Source organism: Trematomus bernacchii, unplaced genomic scaffold (genome assembly GCF_902827165.1).
Source record: "Trematomus bernacchii unplaced genomic scaffold, fTreBer1.1, whole genome shotgun sequence".
NCBI lineage: Eukaryota > Metazoa > Chordata > Actinopteri > Perciformes > Nototheniidae > Trematomus > Trematomus bernacchii.
Genome location: NW_022987735.1, coordinates 204513 through 230861, shown reverse-complemented (window position 1 = coordinate 230861; position 26349 = coordinate 204513). Strand labels below are relative to the sequence as shown.

The 26349-nt window shown below is 40.8% G+C and overlaps 1 protein-coding gene across 1 annotated transcript; it reads left to right on the top strand.

The window, feature by feature from the left end:
• The first annotated feature begins 11555 nt into the window (after nucleotides 1-11555).
• Nucleotides 11556-26328, top strand: LOC117495003 (1-phosphatidylinositol 4,5-bisphosphate phosphodiesterase zeta-1-like). The gene is given in 11 exon segments (XM_034146059.1): nucleotides 11556-11745; nucleotides 13081-13282; nucleotides 14873-15017; nucleotides 15314-15466; nucleotides 16978-17160; nucleotides 17293-17452; nucleotides 18695-18811; nucleotides 20344-20501; nucleotides 22186-22312; nucleotides 25867-26016; nucleotides 26246-26328. Coding segments are annotated over 11 exon segments (1668 nt in total).
• The last annotated feature ends 21 nt before the right edge of the window (nucleotides 26329-26349 follow it).

The following is a 26349-nucleotide window of genomic DNA, read 5'->3' as shown; positions in this document are numbered from 1 at the left end:
CAGCTTTATACAACCCACCATGTTACGTTGACATGTTGCACAAGCACTGAATGTTCTACCACAAGTGATCTGTCCTCAGAGACCTCATAAGGCAGGCAGTACAGCATGTTCATAAATTAGCCAAAGCAAAACGGGGACTTTCAGTCATTCTGCACCAGAAGTAAGAAGGGGAACTCCCACACACTGTGTTTACCCACTGAAATACAAAAATATCACAGAAAACAAGTTCAAATTGGGAAATAATAATTTGATATGTCAATCATGAGAGAATGTTTTCCTGTCACCCGTACTACTCAAAGAGTTCAATGTTTGTGATATTGGTTTAATAAAAGACAAGAATATCTTTTTGCAGGGTTTTTCTGCTTGAGTCACTCGAATGTTCCTCTTTCTCAGTGAAATGTGAGACATCACTATCAGCTATATTAACACACAATCATTTAAATACAATTTCCTTTGACATAAAATGACTAGTGGGTTGTTTCTTGTGCTAATGTGACACATTGCAGATTGCACATTGTGCTCAGTCAGTTACTCAGATTTGAGCATTTACCTCCCACTCTGCACCTGGTGAGGTGTAGTTAGTTCGTTACCAAATAAACCACAAACTGAAAAAGAAACATGAATGCCAATAGTTGAGCAACTTGGCAAGATGACCAGTGCCAGCAACAGTCAAAGGGCCGGGGCAGTAAATTAGATCTGAATCGACGAGGGGGAGTGATGGGTTGTGGGAAATCCGAGCTCGTTTCCTCCCTTGTCAAGGTCCAGTAAGCGTAACTGCAGTCCATCAACATTCAGCCATTTACTGAATATCTCACAGATATGTAAAGACAGCCACTCCCTGTGATAACAAAGTGTTTTTCAAAAGAGTCACAAAGTCACGTTTCACAATATTCAAAAAAATCACATGATTCCCTGTAAGCGATAGATAGCAGCAGTATGCGTGTGTCTGCATAATCATCTAAATCGTCAGCCCGTTAGAGAGGCAGTGGGACACAGCTGAGTCCTGTGGTGAGGTTGTGTGTGGGCCACTAAACACGTCCCGTGTGCTGAGCACCATTCGGTACGCAGGACCATCTGCTTTCTTCTCTGGCCGCTGAGACAAAGCAGGCGGGGAATGCCACAAGAGTTTCTTGTGGCAGCTCTCCAAATCAATAAGTATTGATTCCTCACTTATCTCAAATACAGGCTGGCTGATGAGATGCCACACATGTGACCTCCTGCAGGGAGAGGAGAGCGGAGGAGGCTGCGGTTTAACAAAGACACAGCATTACACAAGCACACAGCTTACATACCAGTGGTTTGGAGGAGGCAGACACTAAGCACACAGTGACTGACAGAAAGGCAGGTATGCACAAATTTGGATTCATCCACTCTAATGTATACACGCACGACAAGTCAAATTCATCCTTTTTCACGTTGGACTTGTCAAAGCCTGCATGGACAGTTATCCCCCTCTATCCTCTTTACTGTCCATCCTCTAACCCCCTCCCTCTGCTGCTCTCTCCTCTTGTTGCTGGCAGACAATTAATCAGTGCTTTGTCGGCTGGATGGCTCACATTCACTGCAGTTGCTGTGCTCAGCACAAAGGCAAAATAAATAAAGAGCAAGCAAACCGTCTAAACTGAGTGTCATGTGGAAGGGTGGATTGATGGATGGACTTCTGCATGCCGAAAGTGGAATAAAGCTGATAGGCTGAAGGAAAGGGTTAATGTCACACAGGTGATTAGTAACAACAATGGAGGCGTTATAATCTCTTTGACAAGGGACAATTAAGTACACTACAGTAGGTGCATGAGCAGCAGAAGCATTCAAATGTGTGCACTTTGTAACCAACAGATCAAAGAGCTCACTTACAGCAACTCTACAGGGCAAAGGAAGGTTTCTGAATGTGCTTTTGTGCTGTACATTTGAAATATTTACCAGTATTTCCTATTTTGCATTTACATATGCATCAAATCGCAATTCCTTGGACTGAGAACATCTTTTGATTCTCGGTCTAATCCTTACTATACGGAGGATTAGATAGTGTCTGCACACAAAGGCATGACGCTGTAGATTTAAGAGGAAAGACTTGGCTAGAGAAGACAACCATAGTCCACTATACAGTATACAGTAGTATTGTAGAAAACGTAAGCTTCTTGAATTTTTATCAAACCATGAAGAAGGCATTTTTTCAGACTAAGCCTTGCACCTATAGGACTTTCTCAGAGTAAACAATCGACTCACTACAATGGTCAGCCTGCATAATCCTGATGAAGTTTAATGACTCAACTGTAGAATGACGATTCATGAACAATGAATAGCATTTCTCAAGCTTAGAAACACACACCTTTGAAATGTGTATGAATCCTCAACATCTCTGTACATGCCAGTGCAGTTGCATCACCCTCTCACAAACATGACTTTTCACCCACTCCCTGATTTCCAGTGCCCTGTTGATCAGGAGAAACAACCTCTACTGTGGATATAATGTTCGCACAACTATTGAAACCGTTTTTGACTCATTGGCAACACTCACAGTAGACCGGCTTCACACTATGACTTAAAAATGTGTCTTGAAATCCAGAGTATAACATCTACAGCAGGCAGCCACGGGTGGTGAGGAGGAATAGAAACGGAACTGTTTTCAACAGCTGCTTAATGAGTACTGCTCCAATAAAATATTCATTTAAAATAACACACTGTTATTCTCCACTTTCTCAGGTGTCCTTGTGAGCTTGAAACGTTGCCTTATTGAATAAAACATTTTCATACATGATGGAACATTTGAAACATGACAGAAAAGAGAAAAAACTGGCAAAGAATCAAAGCAGGAAGGAATGAAATAATTGCATGTGTGACTACAACGCAATTAAAGTACCAGGCGCAAAAGGAGCTCCTTGATTCCTAATTTGCAGATCATGACTGCTGTGAAATGCAATTAATGAATTCCTGATTTATTTAGTGAGCTGTGATGAATGAGCTCCTCTGAGCGCACCGAGGCAGACTGCAGTGTGCGGCACTTCATCCCAGCAAAGCATAAGACCCTCCTTTAGAAAGTGAAGAAATTATGTCTGTAAGGAAATAGGAGACAGAAAAAGAAAGGCACATTAAAGAAATGTAAATGTACACGCAATTCAAATGAATTCACTGTGAAGTATTACCAAGCTTAAGATAATAACAGGAAACAAAGCTGGGATCACCTTGACAGATTCAGTCGCCTGTCGCTTTGAGGTCTCTAAAAGGTGAAATCAAAGCAGCAGGTGAACAGCCTGTTGTTTAGAATGAGTGCCATGCAGAGGGCACAGACTATCTTTCTCTTTGTTATCACACAGATGCCAGAGGGAGCATTCTGCAAAATGTCAGACAACGCATTTCCCTGGAAGACTGCCATGTCCCTGCAGGTACAAACAAGCTACAAGATGATTTTGGGTGGAAAACAGGACACGACTTGGCAATAATTGGAGGTACCCTCTGGAAATCTCTGCTTTGTTTTGAATATTCACTGCAGGATTAATGAGGATGTGAGGGAAACGCCACAAAGCCTCTTATTTATCTCAGCTGTACTAGCATAAATGTTTTGCATTCTTTTCATTTAACAAACACGGGTGTGCAGTGTTGGATCCGATGAAGTGATGCTGGTTAAAATGTAAAAAAATAAGACTGGAGTTGAAATATAAGGCTATTGTGTTTAGTCACAATGCATACCCAATCAGCTGTTCAAATCCGGAGCAAGGCAGGCCTAAATATGTAAATGTCCAGTGTGAAAGAGCTTGATGGGCTGCACAATAACTCAACCTCCTCCACCCATTCCTGTCTCAGCATAACAGGTGTTTAGACTGTGTGCCATAAATCATGCCCCTGCCACATGTTGCCAAGCAACTGATTAATTAGTACAGCCTCCTGAGTGAGCAACAGTGGCGCCAGCATGGAGAGTTCAAATCAGTCCCATGGTCCGAGGAGTCCACTGGCCCACACGTGTAGTGTTTTTATAGGGAAACTGTATACACTATGGGACTTTCACTGCACCTTAAAGAGACATTAGTAATGGTTGAATACAAATGTTAACCGCAAAAGCTACCAAGGGTGTGGGGTTATCCAGATAACAGGTTTAAAATCTATTCGTTTGTTTCATCTGTAAAGACTTACATTCCAACTTCCTAAATGTCCTACTTTCCCCAGAATTAACAACAACCTGCTACCGCATGTTTAAACATTGAGGCAGAAGATGCAGTTGTATGCTTTTTCGGTGATGAATTACTCTATCTATGGGTGGGACAGCACAGGTGGTCAGAAATATTCAACAGGGACACAGTCTTGGGAAATGTTTAAACCACTAATGAGGATTTGAGGGCTGAAATGGACAGTAGTTACCTTCAAGTTATCAGGTTCAGTGTGAGTAGTAAATAACTTGAAAGAAGAAAGCTGTGTAAAAGACAGTAGTGTACTTGACAGGATTCCAAACACTATTCACATAGTTCTTCTCAGTGTATTCAGATATGTAGCAGATGTACACCTTAGACAGAGGATATTAATGCACAAGGTCACCTTTACCTTTCCTGTCACTGTGCTGTGTAATACATACAGATGATCTTCCCTTTGTGCTGATGGTGTCTTGCCCTGTTCCATTCAAGCATTCCTCAGGGGTACTCTAATATGAATACTTCCTAAATCAGTATGAATTTTGCCCGACTGATATCTAACAGTACGCTGGCACAGAGGCAAATCTTGTTTGCTCCCGTTGTGGACTTTCTGACAGGCTGTCAGAAAGCATAAATACAAAGTGTCTGCGTGTGACACCTTTTCACTCTGGTGTCAACACTTTTTTTTTCAGAGAAGTCTGAGTTGGCAAACCAAGCTTAACAATCCCAAGGGCACATTTTCTGTGAACAGAGACAAGAAACAACTCATTTTGATATATATCATAATAAATAATACAAATGGTATGAAATTGCCCTTATAAATATACATGTGAGGTGGAGGTGGATTTAGTTAGAGTTTAGTTAAAATATGATTGGATTATATTACTGAGATAATTTCTGCCAAAATTGTCACAGTATGACATTTGTTTGTAGATTGATGGGGGCAAAACCTTGATAGGTTTAAAATATGTTCTGTTTCTGGATGCTAAATCAGCTTGCGTTAGAGACCTTTTAGTATTTCACAGACTTTCAGCAACAGCACTAACTCGGCAACCTTTCAAATTGAATGATATGTTCTTAAAGGCTACTATTTTTATGGGCCATGCAAGCTTAAACAGCAAAAATAGCACAAAACACAAGCAATGCTGCACTGTGTAGACATGCTCAAAACAGGTGGGTTGTGGATGGTACACATTTTGGTAATGAGCACACTGTGCTACAGGCCCGCCATGCAGCTCCTCCTGTGAATAACACATGAAGGACAGTAATCACTCATGAAACTATTACTTCATAAAGTCATGCCTGGTCTAAAAAAGGACCCATGAGCCTTAAAACCCTATTAATGGCCTCTTAAGGCTGTGCAGAACTCATCCATGCTAAAGCTGCATCTTTATAGGGTCATACTCTAACTAATGGGGCTTACGAGCTGAATCAGGCTTACTTTTTACACACACACACACACACACACACACACACACACACACACACACACACACACACACACACACCACACACACACACACACACACACACCACACATCACACACCACACACACACACACACACACACACACACACACACACACACACACACACACACACACACACCACACACACACACACACACACACACACACACACACACACACACACACACACACACACACACACACACACACACACACACACACACACACACACACACACACACACACACACACACACACACACTTAATTGACCTACCCCAAACATGACTTCTTCTGTCTTGTACTGATTCCTAGTTGGGAGGCACGTTTTGATGCCTAACTCTATTTAGGTTAATTTGAGAGCACGAGTTATTTGGGGGAATGGAGGAGCTATGTGAACCATGATAGAAAACGAAATGGTCCAATTTTCCCTGTCAGGTGGACGCACTTCCCTCACATCATCCTTGGCAGTCAGCGAGGCTAAAAGGCACCAATTAATCTCCCCTGGCTTTTACAGGGCAGGATGGCACAGGAAATGGATGGGCAAAGCACACTGAGCAGAAAGAGGATATGTAATTTGCTGTGGATCACTGCGCATTGGCTGGAACCAGCGATAATTAAAACAGCTGTCAGCAAAAGTTTGACAATTATAGTATAATTTGTAAAAGCATTAATTTAATTAGCTCTCTCCATAGTGGTGCTTTCTTATTATAGCTAAAGCCGTACAAAGAGGTGGCCAATTTATTATATTCAGCTTAAATTAAGTGGCTTAAGAGTCTTTTGACAAATTGCGTAACATAATGTAGAGTAAGAAAAACATGACTGCTCATCATGAAGTTAACTATGCTTTGTTAGCTTTCAAACATTGTTTAAAAGGATAAACCAATGAAAGAGAAGTATAGAGATCTGCAGTGAAAATGCCCTGCAATCCGTTTCTATCGTATCCACACAACGTTTTTTTATGTCAACCTCTGTAAGTGGAAAGTGAGTGTGATGTGGAGGACATCTTGAATACATAATGCATGTATCATCAATGTTACACATTGCTTATGGATGTATAAAGATCTGTATCATTGTCTCCATCCTGAGCTGAATAACAATCTCTGCCTGCTGCTTTGACTTGCTGATTTCCCCTGGCTGGGATGTCTCCTATAACCAAGTGCCTGCCTCTCCTAACACAGCCGCACAGTCAGAGAATGATGACTCTGATGCCTCAACAACATGCATGCTGCTGGATGGTGACTTTCACCAACAGATGGCCATTTGCTCAGGGCTATAGGAATACCAATGAAATGAAATAGCAAGAATACTAAGCAGCCATGAATTTTGATTCATGTTCTGCAGACAGCAGATTCCACACTATTCCAATTTATTGCCCAGATTTCTTATATTTATTATTTATTATTTCACAGTTAGAAATATTTCTCCTTTTTTGCTGGCTGTGCTTTTAGCAGTTTCTTTAAACTAAATCGAGTTTTGAGTTTCCTGATGACAAAGTTGTGCTAGAACCCTAAGAAAGTGGGAAGTGGAGAGGCTCAAATAAATCAATTTTTCATAATAATGAGCCTGTCACTATTATCTTCTACACCCAGCTGGCAATAGACTCTGCCAGCGTGTTGCTTGTGTGTGTCTGTATGTGGGTTTATCTGTGGTGATGATTGAGTAGGTGTGTGTGTATGGATTCTATGACAATCCATTATACTTCAAAGCTGTTACATTACTTTAAATGTGTCAATAATACAGGTAAACACACTGGTCGCAACCCTGTCTTCAAACATTCAAGTTCATATGATACAAAATCCTGAACTTAATCTGCATAACACTGATTTGGAGATGGTGCATGTTGACTATTAAACCTTTCCCTTACCTAAAGAAAGTGTTTAAGTGGGTTCAATAACACATCTGAAACAGGATATCAACTGTCTGGACCAGAACAAATATTCAAAGCCTGGTTATTAGTAAATAACATTTGGATATAGAAACTTCAGGTGCTTCTTGTTTTAAGACTCTACACACCACCCACACAACATAATAAATTGCTTGCAAAAGCAGAGAAGTATTGTAGAAACTGTGTTTGTGTTTCAATGCAGGACACGCAAACCATCCCTTTAAAAACCACACAAAGCACCAACTACGCACTGGCAATAAAAATGGAAAACATTTGTTTGTTGCTTTTGATTTTTCTGTGTGCAGGGCATAACAGATTGCAATAGAGTTTGGCAACATTAATGTGAACACACATCAAGAATCACTGTAAGTGTTTAAGCATTCAACAAACAAACGTGGCTAGATGATGTATAGGGGTATAAATCATACATGCAGGTACTGTATGTCAGAGCTCACAGCTCCTCACATCTCTACTTATCGCCTGAAATCGAGCACCGACATTCTGCTGTCTGACTTGAAGCTCCAACGGGCCAATGAATACCAAATGAGCCGGTGGAAATCCAGCTGGGAATAAATTGTGAAAAGGAAACATGGTCTGCCCCCACACCTCCCCCTGCCTTTATTCAACTACAAGTCACATTTCAAAAAGGTGCACAGATCTCAGCTTCTCTCATCTTAAGCATCTGAACAGGTGCGGCTGAGACTCTGCCCTGGCACAGATTTAAACCTGAGCCCCGGGTCAAAGATAAAACCTTGATCTCTGCATATTGCAATGTGAAATGAAGCAAAGTGATCAGATGTTCCCGCAATGAGCAGCACGGACGGTGACGCAGTATGGTGATGCATCTGAGCTCCACTTGTCTAGTTTTGCATTCTTACACAAACACACACAAATACTTATGGACTGCTGCTCTTTTATCCACTATCGACCTTCCAATATGCACAGATGCAGACAAGCACAGGAGCAAAGACTGAATGCTACACACACAAGCACGCTCTGCTTCTGCTCCCAGATGAGTCCGACTAACGGACCGTGGAGAGGGAGGTGCAGTGATGCAGAGACGGGGGCCAGATACAGGGCTTCATGTTCGCTGACTGGGAATTATCACATCAAACTTGTATGCCCAATGGTTCTGACAGGACCAAGGGCGAGCCATTAAAGCCTGGTGTGGACAGGAATGACTCTGCTCGACTATGACTAGGCAATGGCTATTGTTGTGCACCAGTGATCCACACACCACCAATAACATTCAGATTTACACAGATAACCAGGGAGGAAGTTCCTGTCAAACATGCTAAAACAACCAGCAGAGAATTGCTGGAAATGTTCTCTAAGCTTCCCTGACTGTTGAACAGATGAGTTTTCATGATGTGTTCACACTTCATCCACTGTGGCTGTGACATTTTTGAGAATGTGGAATTTATTCCATGAAATTATTACCGTTGAAATCAATCTCTGGTGCTCCGTAAACTATGAGCATTTATATACATGATATATTCAGACTGAGGTATTCTGCTCAGTGTTGACATTGGAGATGTCAAAGCTTCGATTTACCATGCTGTGGTCAGAAATCACAGGCAAGGTAGTCATTTTGACCAGATCATTTGGCGATGATCCGACATCTAAAAGGATCCACCAATTGATTGTTATATTTCACACTAAAATCAAGGTTCAACTGAGGTCCATCCTGATGTTTCATCAATCCAGTGGTGTAAAGACATTCCCCCTTTTACCAACGTGGTTGATCAAACACATGTCCTGCATCACTTAGCATGGCTGACAAGCAATTAAATTAAAGCAGATGCTATTTGCACCCGGGTGGCCGTAGCTACAGTAACAATGCTATTTGCACCTGGGTGTCCGTAGCGAACAATGCTATTTACACCCGGTTGTCTGTGGGCCATATACCTTACAGCCATGTTCACAATATAGCACAGGTGTTTTTTGTCCCTGATGTTCAGGTAACCTTACCAAGCCATCGTAGAAAGATCAAGAAGAGATGCATACAGTACAACAACCGGGTGTAAATAGCTACAGTGCTTAAGATAAGAAGTGCCTTTATACATCCACCATAGGGGAATTACAATTTGACGCAGCAGCACAAGGGAATGAAGTTATCAAAGAAACATTTCCATAAATACCTATACATCCAAAACAGTATCTAATGTGTAGCCCAGGTGCAAATAAGATTGTTAGCTACAGACACCCGGGTGTAAATAGCATTGTTAGCTATGGACACCCGGGTGTAAATAGCATTGTTAGCTATGGACACCCGGGTGTAAATAGCATTGTTAGCTATGGACACCCGGGTGTAAATAGCATTGTTAGCTACAGACACCCGGGTGTAAATAGCATTGTTAGCTACAGACACCCGGGTGTAAATAGCATTGTTAGCTATGGACACCCGGGTGTAAATAGCATTGTTTGCTACCGTCACCCGGGTGCAAATAGCCTTAATAAAATTATTCTGGCCCTTAAAAATATGACAGCACCAAGTGTCTAGAACTACTCTTACTTTTACATTTTGCAGTTCAGGACTAATGAGCCACAATGTAAAGTTTTCAAAGATTAACACAATAATAAAAGTCCTTTTGAGAAAAATCTAACAGAACTAAAAATAAAACTAGTGTTTACTTAGCATAAACCTGACTTCTGTGTATATTTGATCACTGAGTTATTCTGTAGTTTTACACTTCTAATCACACTGAGATATAAAGTCTTTAGAGTGAGTCACTGTAGAAGAAAAATGCTCTTCCCTCACTGCAGACAGAGATCTCAGCAGGCAGGCACATGAAGGCAAAGGTTCTTTCTCCACATTATCCTTTCTTCATATTCTGTCTGTGTTTCACCTCCAAGTCCACTGCTCTGATCAGAAATAACTAAAGGAGACAGACGGAGTGAGTTTAAGTCTTCCTCTGCCCTGTTGGATCTTAACTGTTGTTTTAACTCATGTCCATAGCATCGGAATGTTTTGTCACTATGGCAACACCTTTATGTACTTCCCCCAGAAATGGTTTCAAATGTTTTTATACCTAGTTGATATCCTGTTACCAAATAACTATTCTACAGGGACCTAGAGATCACCAGCATCTAAGGTAGGCTGTTTACACAATATCTTATTGAGTTTTCAGGAGACACTCAGTCACTCTGATAATTCCCTCCTCAGTGACAGCAGTTTACTGGCAAATACTAGCTAGTGTAGCAAGTGTGAGAATGGTTTAACCACAACTTAGTGTGTGATCAGTGGCTTTTGTTGGGTTAATATTTAGTTAATATTAGACATAATACACCACTTAAAGGGATGTTTTGGTTGAAGCAACTGTATACAAGGTTAATGGAGATGATAGCAGTTGTTTTGTGCTGCTCACACTGGTGACAGGTGCTTCATGGGGTACCTGGTGACAACACCGGCTTAGGCATATGTCTGAACTGTCAAGGGCTGCAGAAAAGAGAGATGAAAGGTATTGAGGGAGGGAGAGATACACACAAAGCCAGGGAAAGTCACAGACACTTTGGTCTCACTGACTGAGAGGAATGACAAGGAGAGGGACTCAGAAAGTCACACAGATGTTGCCTTAGCATTTGATGGGTAGATACAGAGAGGATAGGGAGGGTGCAGTGAAGGATGGGAGAACTTTGTGCTGAGTAAAGACCCTGGCTTCTCTTTTATTCTCTCTCATGCTGAGTTTGAAAAATCTTTTTTCAACATTGAGCTTGGGTAAAAGCAGGGATACATCTCTGAGTTGGCCTTTTTTTCACAATTTCCTGTATATTTTTAGAGAGCAGGTGTTGTGCTATTTCTTTGAAATACTTACAAGATGACAACGTTAAGAATAATCTAAAGTATAGTGCTGTAAAAAAGGACCTAAATGCAATGCTTTCTTCCTTCAAAGACTATCATGGCAAATATTCAGCCTGCCTGCAGACATACGTTTTAATAAATTACTAGTAGCCTTCTTCTCTTTTCTGAATTTGTTGATTTAAAACTAGTTTGACGTTTCAAGGATATACTTTAGAATACCAACCAGGAATCGACCACAATGGGATTAAGAGGTTATGGTAATTGTGTGCAGGGAGACATGCAGAGAGGCAAGGCCCCCCCTTCAAGGAGAGCTGAAATTCAGCATCTGTATCAAACCTACGCCTCAGGACAGACTATCTTACCTGCCTGTGCCCTCCTCCGTTTCCTCCACAAAGAGCAGAACGAGCTCACAGCCAATGAAGAGAAGGCAGACAGTTTGATTGATAGATATGAGATCGAAGAGACAGGTAAGCATAGGGAGAGATGTGTACCATGTCAGGCTGCTTCTTCTTAAAGTTAGTAAAAAAACATCCACTCTTAAAGGCTTTGTCATGTAATGGTGCTAAATTAGTTAAAAACAGAAGTCAAGGCTTAAGCTTCAATGATGCCAGGCAGACAAAGTGATTTGCTGTAAGTCGTGAGGCAGGGGGTGGGAATGACAGAAGGAAAATGGAAGATTCGGGCACGTCAGTGGACTAGTAGACCAGATGTTTCTAGGGCTCAGTGTACTGCTGACTAATTCACAGCATCACAAACAACAGAAGGAAGAAAAACAACAAGACCATTGTTGAGGTACAGAGTTTCGAGAAGCAGTTTTGAGCTTTTAAAACACTTCATGGGGAATTCATCTAAAATGTAATTCATCTGAATGTAAACTGACATCTAAACTTCAGAATGTACGCCAGTTCACATATTATCTCTTAGTTCAGCCAACTTTAAGCAACCTACATTTTTAACAGCAGACATTTTGACTTGTCATAGCAGAAAAGTTACAGTTAAAACAAATTATCTTAACGAGGTCTTAGTCCAGTATCAAGCATCCCAATATTCCACAACAGTGAGCCAGCTGCACAATACCAGGCACCAACAACTCGTTTACAGTCGGTTTTAATGTTATCAATTACACCTGAGATTTTAATGTTAAAACTAATTCAGCTATCTGCTATGTAAAAATGTTGATTTTCAGAACAGTAATTTCATATTTCTTACACTACCGATCCGTGGGAGTTGATTTGATAGATGATTAATTTTAATTGTAATGTTAATCTTGCCAAGTCTCATGGTTTACTGAAGTTGTTGCTCCATTTTGAAGAAGCTATATATGCTACACTAGTGGCTATAATAATATGTAAACTGAACCGTTGGATGGATTGCTCTGACATTTTGCACAGACATTAATGGTGCCAGAGCATGCATCCCACTTTGGTGGTTTATGACTAAATACCAGGGAAACTAATGCCGTTCCCGTCAGCCTCAGCTGTGCAATGTGTTTAGTTAAAATAATCAGACTTTAATCAGCATTCTAACATGCTAGACACAAATAGTGAACATGGTAGGCGTTATTCCTGCTAAACATTGCCATGGCTGCCAAACACAGAACGTTAGCATAGCATTGTGTCATCTGCCTCACAAAGTTACTGGCATGTCTAGACTCTTAGCCTACTGTAGGTATTTATTTGATTTGTTTTAATATTTTAAGACAAGGACAGAGCTTTTGTTTTAGATGGCTGGTGTAGTTTTTAACCAATGCTCATTTTAAATTGTCGCTAGAAGTGGTACTCTGCTCAATCCTTCTCTTCCAGCCAGAGAAAGCAGATCCATGACATTTGAAGGATTCCTGAGATACATGGAGTCTAAAGACTGCTGTGTGTTCGACCAGGCCCACACTTCTGTGTATAAATCCATGGACCAGCCTCTCACCCATTACTTCATCTCCTCATCACACAACACCTATCTGACTGGAGATCAGATAGTAGGAAAGAGCCATCTGGATGCCTATGTGAGGTAGGAATACAGGATTAATCTGTATATGAAGCCAACATTTACTAATCTAATGGAATCTTTATAAAGTATTTAATTTATCTGCTATTTAAATTTAAGTCAACAGTACTGATAAGGCCAATTTAAACACCATTTAGCTCTGATATTGATCTAAAACAGCTCTCCATGACTATTCCTTTCTTTCGAAGGTCTCCTCAGACCTACATGTGTGTTATCAGGATTCTCTCATTTCATTGACCCACTCATGCTGAGGCACAGTAAAATTGCTGTGGTCCCTTTATGGGACAATGGAGGTGATTACAAAAGGGGCTGATGGAAGCAGAAGTACCGTATTTATGGTCCCTGTGAAAGTGCTGAGCGCTGAGGCCGGCTGGTGGAGTGAAACCCTCCAATACAGCGGCCTGGCAGCCAGGGTTTACTTGGATAATGAAATGATCATAGAGAGGAGAACGAAGTGGCAGGAGTAAAAAAGTGTCCATCCCATCTATCTCACAGGTGGGAGGGGGAACACAATTACCACAGCTATTTGTTGGATAAAGAAATAAAGAATTCACAAGAGCCTATATGCTGAAACTTAAGCATGCACATTTGTTTATGTTAATAATAAAATCACGGTAATTTTTTCTTGTAGATTATCAAAATAGGATTGAATAAGAAACAGTCTGACATTATTGTCTAACTTGGAGGATGAAGATAGCTGTTTTTTTTTCTCAACATGCTTTCCACATTAAGCTGTACAATTCAAAAAAAAATGAATAGAGAAGAAAAATTACAAAACAGCCAAAATGTAATGAGATTAAATGAACTAGATCAAAATGAACCTACCAGTTGATTTACCCAAATGCAGACAGCAATCATATTGTGACAATATGATGCTACTTTGCTCACAATTGCAATGTTTTTTTCAAATGCAACTCTGCCATGTATGAACTAAGAGCAATACGATCATAATGACATTTCTGTGACCAAAGAGAAAGAACAGCCTGGACTCTCAACTGTTGAAGAAACTCACAGCAGATGCACATACAAGTGTGTCATCATAAAATGGCAAAAGCTTGGGAAAAGATTGGATTTACCAACAAGCAGAAATATTCCAGAGTAAAAAATCCAGGGTGATATAACTTTGCATCAGGGTTGCAAGAAAATGTATCATTGCCCGCACGCCTGCTGTGAAAGTGGTATCACTTCTATCCAATTCCAAGAGAAAGCTACATGAATAATCAATATCAGCACCAAGACAAATTCTGTACTGCATAAACTCGACCATATTTTTGTATGCACAGAAAGCACAGAAATGGAAATGTAACAGCACCATTTAAGGAGCAGAAGCAGAAAAAGCTGTTTTGATAAATAATGACAGTGCAATGTTTGCGATACATTATTTATTACCATGTATTATGTACATTATACTTTGCAGCAATTTGTCATATGCATAAGAGTGGTTATGACGGCTTGAATCTGCGTGTTGAAAGGAATCAGCTCATTTCAAATTCCTCACGCTGTATAAGTGCTTATCTTAGTTTCAACAGCTCAGTGTGTGTGCAAGTGTCTTTATGCATCAGGCGTTTATGTGTGTGTGTGTGTGTGGCGCAGTGCTCTGAGGAAAGGCTGCCGCTGCCTGGAGATTGACTGCTGGGATGGGCCGGATATGGAGCCTGTAGTCTACCATGGCTACACCCTGACCACTAAGATACTCTTTAAGGACGTCATCACCACTGTGGAGCAACATGCCTTCGAGGTAATATGTTGTAGTATGTTACATGATATATATGTCCTGCAGTGGTGCCTCGGGCGTCTCATTCAGTGGAAGCTCCTGCTTCTGTAGCCTCTGGGAGCGTACATAAAAGCATTTGCTCTAATTAATAGCCTCTCTGATCAAAATGCTTTGCCTGCAAGTACTGTAGTCTTTGATTCAGTTCATTTATCTGTGATGTGTCGGGAGAATTAAGAGCCTGCAGAGAAAGCAGACAATCCAGGTTGATGCTAATTCTTGGAAATTGTGGTTCCTTTTTTTATGTGATTATTTCTTGACAGGTGTCTGCCTACCCAGTGATCCTGTCGTTAGAAAACCATTGCTCTAAGGAGCAGCAAGAAGTCATGGCCAAGTACCTTGTCTCTATCCTGGGGGAGAAGCTGCTGAGAGCTCCCTTGGATCACCTGACCACTGGAGACCTCCCAAGCCCAAACGTAAGAGCTGAGAGTGGTAAATCTGAGGCAAAATCTGTGTTTTATTTCAGAGCTATATAGATAGTGTTTGTATGTATACATCATCATCGCCTGTCATGGCAAAGCAAAACAAGGAGAAAATAAGACCTTTCGGTGGTCACTAAGGGCCTCATTAGTCTCTGACTGAGCCTTCCTGTGCCTCTCCTCCTCTGGGATGCAGGGGTAAATGGACGCCTGGATTTTGCAGGGCTCTTTAATCTCAGGGATTCAAAAACATCGAATGTGAGGTAGTTGATCATGGAGAGTGTCCATTATTTTGAACATGAAGAGGTCCTTAAGCTGATTGTTCATTTACTGATTACCCTTTTTGGGTTCTGACTCTGAAAGCGTCTGCCCCGACACTTCACTGAGCGACTGGTCTGAAACATGCAGGGAAGTCACTCCAGTCTATTGAATATGAAGAGGAGTATGAAGGGTTTTTTCTCTGCTAGGGGATGAATGTGTGCCGTCTCTACGGAGTTTCTCTGCTGCTTCTGCCTTCTACTGCTTGGGATTTTGCTGCAACTAATGAGTTGTGTTTTATCCTGAGTGTGCATATAAGATTTTCTTCCCCATATCGTTCTTTATCGTTGTGACTCAGGAAGTTGGGGCTCAGATAGGAGCCCCAGCACTAATGGTCTCATCTTCACTGTTAACCCCCCAGCAACTTAAACCGAATCAGAGTTCATGTGCAGCATCCATGCAGCTTCACACCCAAGTTACCATCCAATTATGAAAGTGCTACTGGTATAAAACTCTGAGAACTCTTCATTACCTCATACTCCAATCTGACCACTTAGATCAAAGGTTTGGAAATCAGTTATTACTCTACTTTATTCTATTTTTACAGTAAACATGGGCAAAATCATCTCCTAAATTACATCAACACAAGCAAAGCCTCTGTTCCAGCCCTCCTATCATTTAGAGTAACTGCAATGAAAAATGAAAGAGTGCAGTGCTAAAGGAAGCTCTGAATCGTATAATGTCCATGCTACAGTATATGGACTCCTAAGGGTTGTTAATGTTGGTAGAACTGTAATTATTTTGCATATTTTGCCTGTGCATACAGAGAAGTTGACAGCGTTACTTCCTGCCGTGTGGCTCACCATGGAGCTGCTTCCAGGTCCAGACCATAATGTTGTTGTTGTTTTACTTCTAGCATATTGCAGCTCATCTGCATAAGGAGCCCTATATGGTAAAAGCAGATTTGAAGACTGGTGGTGAAATACAGCAGCATATGTGTGATCCACCTGCTGCGCATATGTCCTAATGTGGATTTGGCTACAAAGTGACTCTTTAAAGAATACATATCAGAGAGTAGGCTTTTTTTTTATGTTTGTTTCCTAAGTTTGCGGATGCGGGAACAGGGACAGTTTGAAGTTTGTTTGACTGATGAAACAGTGTGATGAATGAAGGTGCCTATGATTAAGGTGCCATTGCTTTATATTCGCGTTTGAACTCATGCTCTGTGTGTATTTGTGCGGAAATAACAGGACCTGAAGTATAAGATCCTCATCAAGAACAAAAAGCTTAAGCCTCACATTAACACGGAGGACCCATCATGCACGGAGACAGAGGAGAGTGTAGATGAGGGCGAGGAGGAAGATGAGGATGAGGAGGACGAGGATCTTCAAACCAAAGCAAAGTTCTGGTCTTCCAAAAAGTTAAAGACAAAAGTAAGTCAGTTAGATTCAGGAAAAGCTCTCTCGTATGCTGCAATCATAAGATGATAAAAGGTACAGTTGAACTCTTTGCTGCAAGTTGGTGAACACACCCTCTGTCTTCCTCTCTACCCTAAATGTGATGAGTAGAAGGAGAAGGTGGCAGTAGCAGAGGCTTTATCTGACCTGGTCGTGTACACCAAGTCTGTGAAGTTCATCAGCTTCAGTCATTCAAAGGACAATCAGAACTACTGTGAGAACACATCGATGGCAGAGAAGAAAGCGCGCAAGCTAGCCAAAGCCTCAGGTAGAATCTTTTTTATATGGAGTTTAAATGATGGGAAGGAAAAAGAGGAAGCCCGGCTGTACAGTAATAAAGACAGTGAATAATGGATTAAGTATTACAAAATCTCATTCTGTGAGCACAGCAGATTCACATGATTTATAATGACATTCAGCTCAAAAGGAGAAGTCTCTGTAGATCCTCTTTGGACGACAAATGCAATTACATCTCGTGCCATAAACTTCTTTAATTGCGAAGGCATATTGAACATGACATATGCGAGATAGGGGAATACTTTACAGGGAATAAAGCAAAACAGCACAAGCCCAGAAATGTGCATGATGCGCTCAGTGTTGGGGAAGTGTAAGAGCTCACAGAGGCTCGAATCAACTGATAAGCAGTTCAACTGTCATCATGCTGCGGTGCGGCAGTATGTTAGAGAAACTGCGATGTGGAGAAATGAAATCTGCTGCTGCAGAGGAGGAGTGACATTTTACAGACATACAACTGTATTACGAGCTTGTAGGAAGGGAGCATGAACAGCCTCGGCAATCTAAAAATCGTGTAGTCTGTGTGCATCTTTTTCTCTAGTCTATCCAAATGGATACAATTATACAGGCTTTAGAAACCTGATCAGGACAAACGACTTGCTCTTTTTCAGGTATTTTCTTAACATTTCCATTTGACATTAGCCTTAAGTAAAACGATGAATAATACTCATGCGATCCTTTTTCACTAATCAGTAAAGTGAACAAAAAAGAGTCAAGAATCATATACGTAATGTCAACATTTTTTGAAAACTGAAATGTGTATTATTGGAATTATTAAAGGGCTTTTTGGGTGCTTTTTGGGTTTTTCCTTTCCTGTAGTGTGTTATATAGGTTTTCTGTGCATGTAAATGGTTTGCAAAGGCTAAAATCCCAAGATCCCTCCAGAGGGAGTTTCACTCCCACACACACCTACCTGAAACGCTTCCATTGTAGTCCTTTGTTTACTTCCGTAACACTTGCGATCTATTGGCTAGAAATCCAACACATTGTATGTGATAGGCTAAGGGGTGGGACATCTCTAAGCGGTTGACCAATCACAGCAGAGCCGGCCAGTTTACCAGTCAGAGCAGACTGGGCTCTGGTTTTAGACAGAGGGTGTCTGGTGTGGATGGTATCATGGGAATTATATCTGTATAGGCTTAAGCTGTGCACTGTGTCATTATTGTGTGTGTCAGAGGAGACATTTGACCTGTGATTGTTGTGCGTCCTCTCTCAGCTGCAGCCTTTGCTCAGCACAACCAGAGGTTCCTCAGCAGGATCTACCCCGCAGGCTCCAGGACGTCGTCCTCCAACTACAACCCTCAGGAGTTTTGGAGTGTCGGCTCACAGCTCGGTGAGTCGGAGAGGGCGAGTTTATGCCTGCCTGTGTGCAAACAGAAGGCATGACGTAAAGGTTCATAATATGCTCACATGCATATACACGCATACATTTATTATAAGTATGACTTAGCAAACAATGACTGATTCCACCTTTTTGTAAAATTGCAACACATTTCCAAACTTAGAAGATTAATGCTGAGCGATATGCATTATTTATATATTTTTGTCAAGGATTACATTTTTCCTTAATTTTTATTTTCTTCAAATTAATCAGTTAAACTAATTGTACATGTAAGTAACTTCATATATTCATTTAACTATTTTGATTCCTTTTTTGTTGTTGTTGCAGTTTCAATAAGAATCACAAAAGTTCTCCACACACACTGAGCAACCAGCACAATTAATTATAAGCTTTAGAAATGAACAGAAGTGCAGACAGAAACTCAGAATTGCCCAATTTGAAAAAGGACAACCTGTCCAAGTGTCCTTTCGATAAGCAGTGAAAAGAACATTTCATTCCAGTTCACAACCTGAGCACCTCATCTGTGTTTGCCTCGAAGCAAGTCCTCTTCTGGCCCTTATCACACATTTTCTAAATTGATTTGCACTCCCTGTGTATTTTTTTCTCACTCACTTTAAACTCCATCCTTGTCTGGGTCACGGCATTCTTTTTTTTTCGTTTTCATTTCTTTAGAGTCAAGCCTGATAATTGGGCTTGACTCAACATGACTGTGCTCCTGAGAGTAACTCAATTCATTCATGAACTTGACATCCTCAAGCCTTCTGGCAATGCATGATTCCCCCTGAACTTAAAGTCACCACCCCTCTCTGTCTGGCACTTCCCTGGCTGGTGTGCCTGTCACCTCGTCTGTCTTTACATGCGCCTCATCCGTCTCCATCGCTCAGTCAGCCAGACACTGATTCTGACACGCAGCGCTGCTGATCGCTGAGCACACCGTCTACGTGCTCCGGTGGCAGCTGTGCAGATGGTGAGACCTTTTCACAGTTGCAGGAGACTGCGGTACAAAGCATCGGAGCATCAGAATACATGAACACAACAGCAAGTTCTCCAACTCATACGACCATTAGAAGGTAGCATTGCAGGGTTTTGTTAGGACAAAACTAAAAGTGTTTTCCATCATTTATCCATGTCGACTCACAAGTGCAAAATCCAATCCAGCAGAGATATACAGTATCTTTATCTGTCAGCAGGATTAGGCTACATGTGCTGCTTTGTTATCCGACAATCTAGTCAGTGAAGACATGATACGCACACATGCCAAAACAGAGCTTTGCACTCCAGAAGACTCACTACAGGCACAATTATTGCACAGTTGGTGATTTAGAATGCGTCCCTGATGCAATGTACGCTATTGTTGAGGAAACATTTCAAGTTATTGTATAATTTAGCTCCCTCCTGCAGAACAAGAGCCTTAAAAGAGAGAAGGTACGCAGGAGATCATCTCACGCTGTTCGTTGCATTTTAACAAGCTTTAAGGTATTCTTAACTGTTTCTACAAAAAGATGTCCCATGGTGTTTTTCAGTGGCTCTCAATTTCCAGTCTCTGGGCATGCCTATGGACCTTAATGACGGTCGTTTCCAGGACAACGGGGGCTGTGGATACGTCCTGAAGCCGCCGGTGCTCATGTCCAGTCAGGAGAGCTTTGATCCCAGCCTCAAACCCACGCACCTGCTGCTCAAGGTACAGCCATGAAGCCCTGAACACTCAGTAAACCACTCAGGGCGGATGTATGGATTAAGGTGTAATGTTAACGGACTGTGTGTGTGTGCATGTATGTGTTTGTCTATGCCTCACAATATACACAGCTTGTCCTACTCTCAGCCTGAAGATAAATGCTTTCCTGCCGGATGCTGTGAACCAGCAATAATGTAAATCTCCCTGAGAGTGTCTGCGTTTAATTAGATTATCTCCCTCAGAAAGTTAAGGCAATAAAGAAATAAGGGTGATATAATGCAATTAGACCTGGGCCACAATTATTAAATCATTATTTTGAGCATATTAGGGGACAGTAATAGCAGCACTTTTACTGAATCTTAGCCACATACTGTAACAATGGATGAATGAAGCTGTAAAGAACACAGTCGCATCTCTTTAGTGTGCCATCAGGAAGACTGTCACACACTAACTCTTCTAAGCCCAATTATGGAGATACAACAGTTCCCTCTTATGTAAAACATTATTGTGGGACTTAGAGACATCCGAGGCTTTGTACTGCAAAGACAATATGTGGAATTGCCTGGGATCACATGGGACTCATACAGACGTACAGCAAAGGAGGTCGACGAGGGAATCATAGTTACTCTGCCCGAATCAGTGGTATGAACAGCTATGAATCATAAAGAAAATCCCTCCTTCAGAATTACAATAACTGACCTTTAAAATGACTGCAAATGTGTTTGTTTTTCAATTGGATCTGCAGCTATTTCCTCAATTGATTTAGCTCAGTCAGTATTGCAGTTGTTAACCTTTTACAGATATTAAATATGATGCTAAAGCCTATCAGACAGTATTTCAACTTGGTGTTGCTGTTTTCTGATGAAGGATATATCAGACAACAGTTCATGAGGGTGCATACACTCAGTACATCACACTTTTTCTAAAGGAGTATGCACACACGCACACTATTCACCTTCAGAGCAAAGTGCATGAAATATAAATGTGATGCGCTCCCTTTTTTTTGGTACCCTGGGATAAACCCTACCTATATTTATTCACCTCATCATTCTGCATTATTTGATCACTTCAGGGAAAATCCTGCAATCTTGACTCAGCTCTGAACTCAGCCGAAATCAGAGTCACGAGGAGCAGTCAGTGGTATAACATAGAGTGTTGAGTTTTCAATCTTGAAACGGTAAATTATTCATCTGCTCAGGAAAACAATATTTTTCCCTTGAGCTCTCATGAGCCTGTTTAGCATAACACTGTCAACTACAAACAATGGACAGCTTTTCAATACAAATTGCAAGTCATTTATGAATTATAACTGCAAACTGTTCTTTACCGTTGTAACTGTTGATGAGCAAAATGCATGCTCTTTGTAGAGAGGAATGGGACTGTAATTTTGGTCCGGACACTGTAAAGCTCCATCAGTGGCAAGCCGGGCATGTCGTGATAAGTACATGCAGGTTGTCTTTGATCAGAGCTGGGGAAGGGAAGGCTCAGTGTGAGAGGACTGCAGATAAGCCAGCCTCTCTCCAGACTTGTGTAATTACAGCCCTCTCCCCTCTCTTCTTTTTTCCACTCTAACTGGCACTCCTGTTTTCTTATTTTTTGTATCATGTACTGTTTTTATTCCTGATAACAATGACATTCTCAAACATGCCCTGTGTGACCACCAGCACTGCATGTATGTGTTTATCCACAGGTGTTCAGCGGGTCCAACTTACCCATCTCCAGGAGTGGAAAAGCTCTGGACTCCTTCGTCACAGTGGAGGTTTATGGGATCTCATCTGACTCGAACAGAAAACACACACACACTGTCAAAAACAACTGTAAGTACTGAAACACCAACTGTATGTGACCTTGTTGGGAGATCAAGATATATCTTGATTGGTCCACCTTAATTTTGTAACTTTTTTATATTTTTCCCTTCATTTTTTTATCATTAATTATGTTTTCAGAAGCTAGAATTAGTTTTTTGGGTTTGTGGGCCGTAATTCGAGTTATTCTGAATTTTGAAATTGCATTAATAATGGAAGATTGGGAATAGAAACACCAGACAAAACAAAAGACAGTCTAAAGTCATACTAGCAGAAATGGGAGGCTGCAATAGGCACAGCAGTGCTTTAGGCTAATTGAAAAATTGGCATGATTACAAGCTAACAAGGACAACATGCTGATGTTGAGCAGATATGTTTACCATGTTGGCTTAGCAAATTATAACTAATGCTAATTAGCAATAAATACATACTGCAGCAGAGGCTATTTGAAATGACATTCGTTTTGGAGGTATTTGGTCATAAAACAAAGTGTTTTGTGAGAACATGATGGGTATCAGCATACTGTAGGGCAATGTGTCTAATCCTTCAAGGAAACACATGGAAATCACCATATCTGGATTTTTGTTAGTTTTCTATGACAGCATTTTTATTTCCTTTTAAATCTATTTTCCAGTAAGCTGCAGAGGCTTCTGAGGAGAAGTGTGCTGATGAGTTTTTCAAAAATGTAGAAGTGGATTTCCTTTGAAGAGAAGTCTGTCATGCACTATGGCTATGACTGGAAACATGGAGCGGACAGTCACTGCACACAGGAGGAAGTGATTTTATAACCATAACACCAACTTCAAAATGACTATTCACTCTTTTTTAATGGTGACAAATGTGAAATTGACTGTTTGGCTCCACAATTTAGTCCACAAAACTGTCACCAGACTTATCCATTTTGGAGGTTTATCCTACAGGTGTCCTAGTTTTTGACAGATGACTAACATTTCAAATGATACTCACTATAGAAAATACAGTATGTTGCATTTTGCTCTGAGCTTGTGTTTTTGAAACTGGCACCATAAAAATGAATCAAGAGGAAATTGATGAGATACAACAGTGTATTGTTGAGGGAGGGAGGGAGGTGGAGAGAGGGAGAGGGTGAGATAGTAAAAGTCCTAGAGGGCGCAGAGCATTTATTCATGGGCAAAAATCATAAAATCATTTAAAACTATGTAACAGATAAGGTCACTGTTGGAAATAAATGAATGTGGGTTTGGATACAAATTTGAATGTAACAGAGGAACTCGGGAAAATAGTTTTGAATAAGAAAAAGATTGAGAACTGCAGCAGAGATGACTCATCAGTTGTCTACGTGTGCTCTACTCATCTGTCATTGTAAAATTGCAACAAAATATAATATTATTATAATAGGTTTTCTGTTGTGGGTCTGATAATCATTTATTTACTCTCCAGATACCAAAGTCATTTGTCGGTCAGCTCCACACTAGTCCGGAATGATTTGCAGACGTTCAGTCCCCTGCAGGATGAATTTTTAATAACTTCATAGATTTACTTTTTCTCCCTTACCAAGCATGTCTGACTATGAATTTAAATACCAGATACAACTAATATCATAACCATCAGTATGTACTTTGTGTTTGGTACTAATTAGCAAAAGTTAGCATGCTTAAATGCTAGACTAATATGGTGAATATGTTAAATATAATACCTGGTAAACATATAAGTATAAGGTCAATAAGCACCAAGTGCAGACTAACATAATTGCTAGCATAACTGTTGGTATAGTTTAACAATAAGCTAAGACAATATTTCACACCAAACCCCTCTGACTCGGATTCTTACTCTTACTTTGTGGAATATAACACTTTCTGTACTTGAAACTAAAGAATGTATTATTTTAAATATCACCTTCTCAAAACAATTTTTTTTGATGCAACTTCTTTATAATAGTGTCTTTTCTTACCTACAGTTAAAAGCTACAAACACAACACTGACATGCTACTACCATAATCACCCTATAAGGTGGTAAAACATGGGTTAGCAGGGACGTGCACAGACATTTTTGGGGGCAGGAGCTCAAGTGAGAAAAAGGGCACTTCCCATAATAATTTATAAAAAAACGTTTTAAAACAAAAAGTTAAATATAGTTGCATATCTCTGACTTACTGACCAATTTATTTTAATACCCTCACACTCAACAGAATTCTACAAAATAATCAGTTAACACAGAGACAATGGTTTTCTTTAGTATTCACTAAGCACAAGAGCAGACAACAAACTAGTAAAATGAATAGTTATTAAATGAGCAGCCAACAATCAAAATTATGAAGTTACTGTTTAAGGACATTACAGGCAAAAAGATCGTTATGTCTGAATTCATCTATAGATTTAAAGCTAATCTACATTTAAACATAACATTTCCAGGGAAAATACTGACTTGACGTAAGTAACTATCTGGGGAAGTTGTGAGGTGATATGTTTTTTTGTTTGTTTTTTGATGTATCCTTTTCACCTGCAATGCCTTGGTAACTGCATGCAAATTAGCGCATTTTAATTAGGCCTAGTTAACGCCTAATTTGCATATCAATGTGGCGATTGTGATGACGTTATTAGATACACATTTTACTGTATTCACATGTAGTGTCTCCCCTTAAGTACAGTACATTAGCCTGTATGCCCATGATAAATTGCCTTAGCTAAACCTTGAGCTAACTTAGCCATTAGTACCCTAGTTAACTATATTTGTTTTTGTCTTTTGGCTAATTAGCTGTAAACTCGAGGCACTGGCATGCTTAGTCATTTGTTCATCTCCACTCACCTTCAAATAAGCCAAGAAAAGCCGGCATAACCTGGGACTTAAGGTGGGAGGTGCTGCTACCTGTCTGTCTGAAGTGACTGCCGATGACTGTCCGCGCCGCTGTGCAGGAGACGTGGAGGGAGGGTAGAGAGCATCGGAACTTCACAGTCTAATCTCCCGACCTGATATTTTTATTTTGTATTCAATCAATATATTTTTGGAAAGGGAAACTGCGCAAACAGCAGTAGATATATATTAATTTATTATAAAAAAAAAGAAAGAAAAGAAAAGCACCCCATAAAAAGGGCACTTTCTCCGGAGGAAGAAAAAGGGCAGGGGTTCAAGCCCACTTTGATGTCTATGTGTGCACGTGCCTGTGGGTTAGCGTTCATTTGAATATGAGATGAATATTTGCTCTAAATTTGACCACCAGCTCCTGAGAAAGATATCTTGTCGTTCAGCTGCTACTTACTATGTTCATCAGCTACATGAATTGCTTACTTGTCTCTAGGATGTCTAATTATGGCCTTTTAATGTACACTTGATTTTTAAAATAGTTTCACTAAAAAGAACTTCCTGGCCCAGTGAACCATGGCAGTAAAACTTGGGGCCGTAAATCCAAAACAATCAGTTAAAAAATGCATAAGGGTTGTGTAATAATTCTCTGTTGGTTCATGACTACGAGTGAGACCTTTGACAATACAGATGGTCATTTAACCCATTATTGATTTGAGTGGTTTTAACTAAACCCAATTATGCTTATTGATTCTAACAAACTGGTTCCTTCTCATTACCCTCACAGCGCTGAGTCCTTACTGGAATTCTGACATGAACTTCAGCATCAGCGTCCCGGAGCTCTGCCTCCTCCGCTTCTGTGTCCGAGAGCAGACCGGCCTCCTCAGCAGTGAGTTTGTAGGACAATACACGCTGCCCTTCACCAGCCTGAAGAAAGGTGAGCCACAGAGACAGGGGTGGGCGGTTGGGAGTCAGACAAAGGGCTAAATTACATCAGGTGACATTGTGTGACCATCATTGTATTTCCTCTCACTCACTGTCAGCATTCCTGAAGGTCGGTTGGGTTTAAATGGAAATGTTTCGGTGTTTTTGTATCATGCTGGTGTATTCAGGTGCTATACATACGCTTGTTTTCTCGCCCCCCCACCTTCCTCCTCCACCTCCAGGCTACCGATGGGTGCCTCTGCGGTCCCGAGACGGATGCAGCATGGATCCAGCCTCCCTCTTCCTCTTTGTTTGGTATTCCTAAAAGAAGCTCTCCATATCAAAC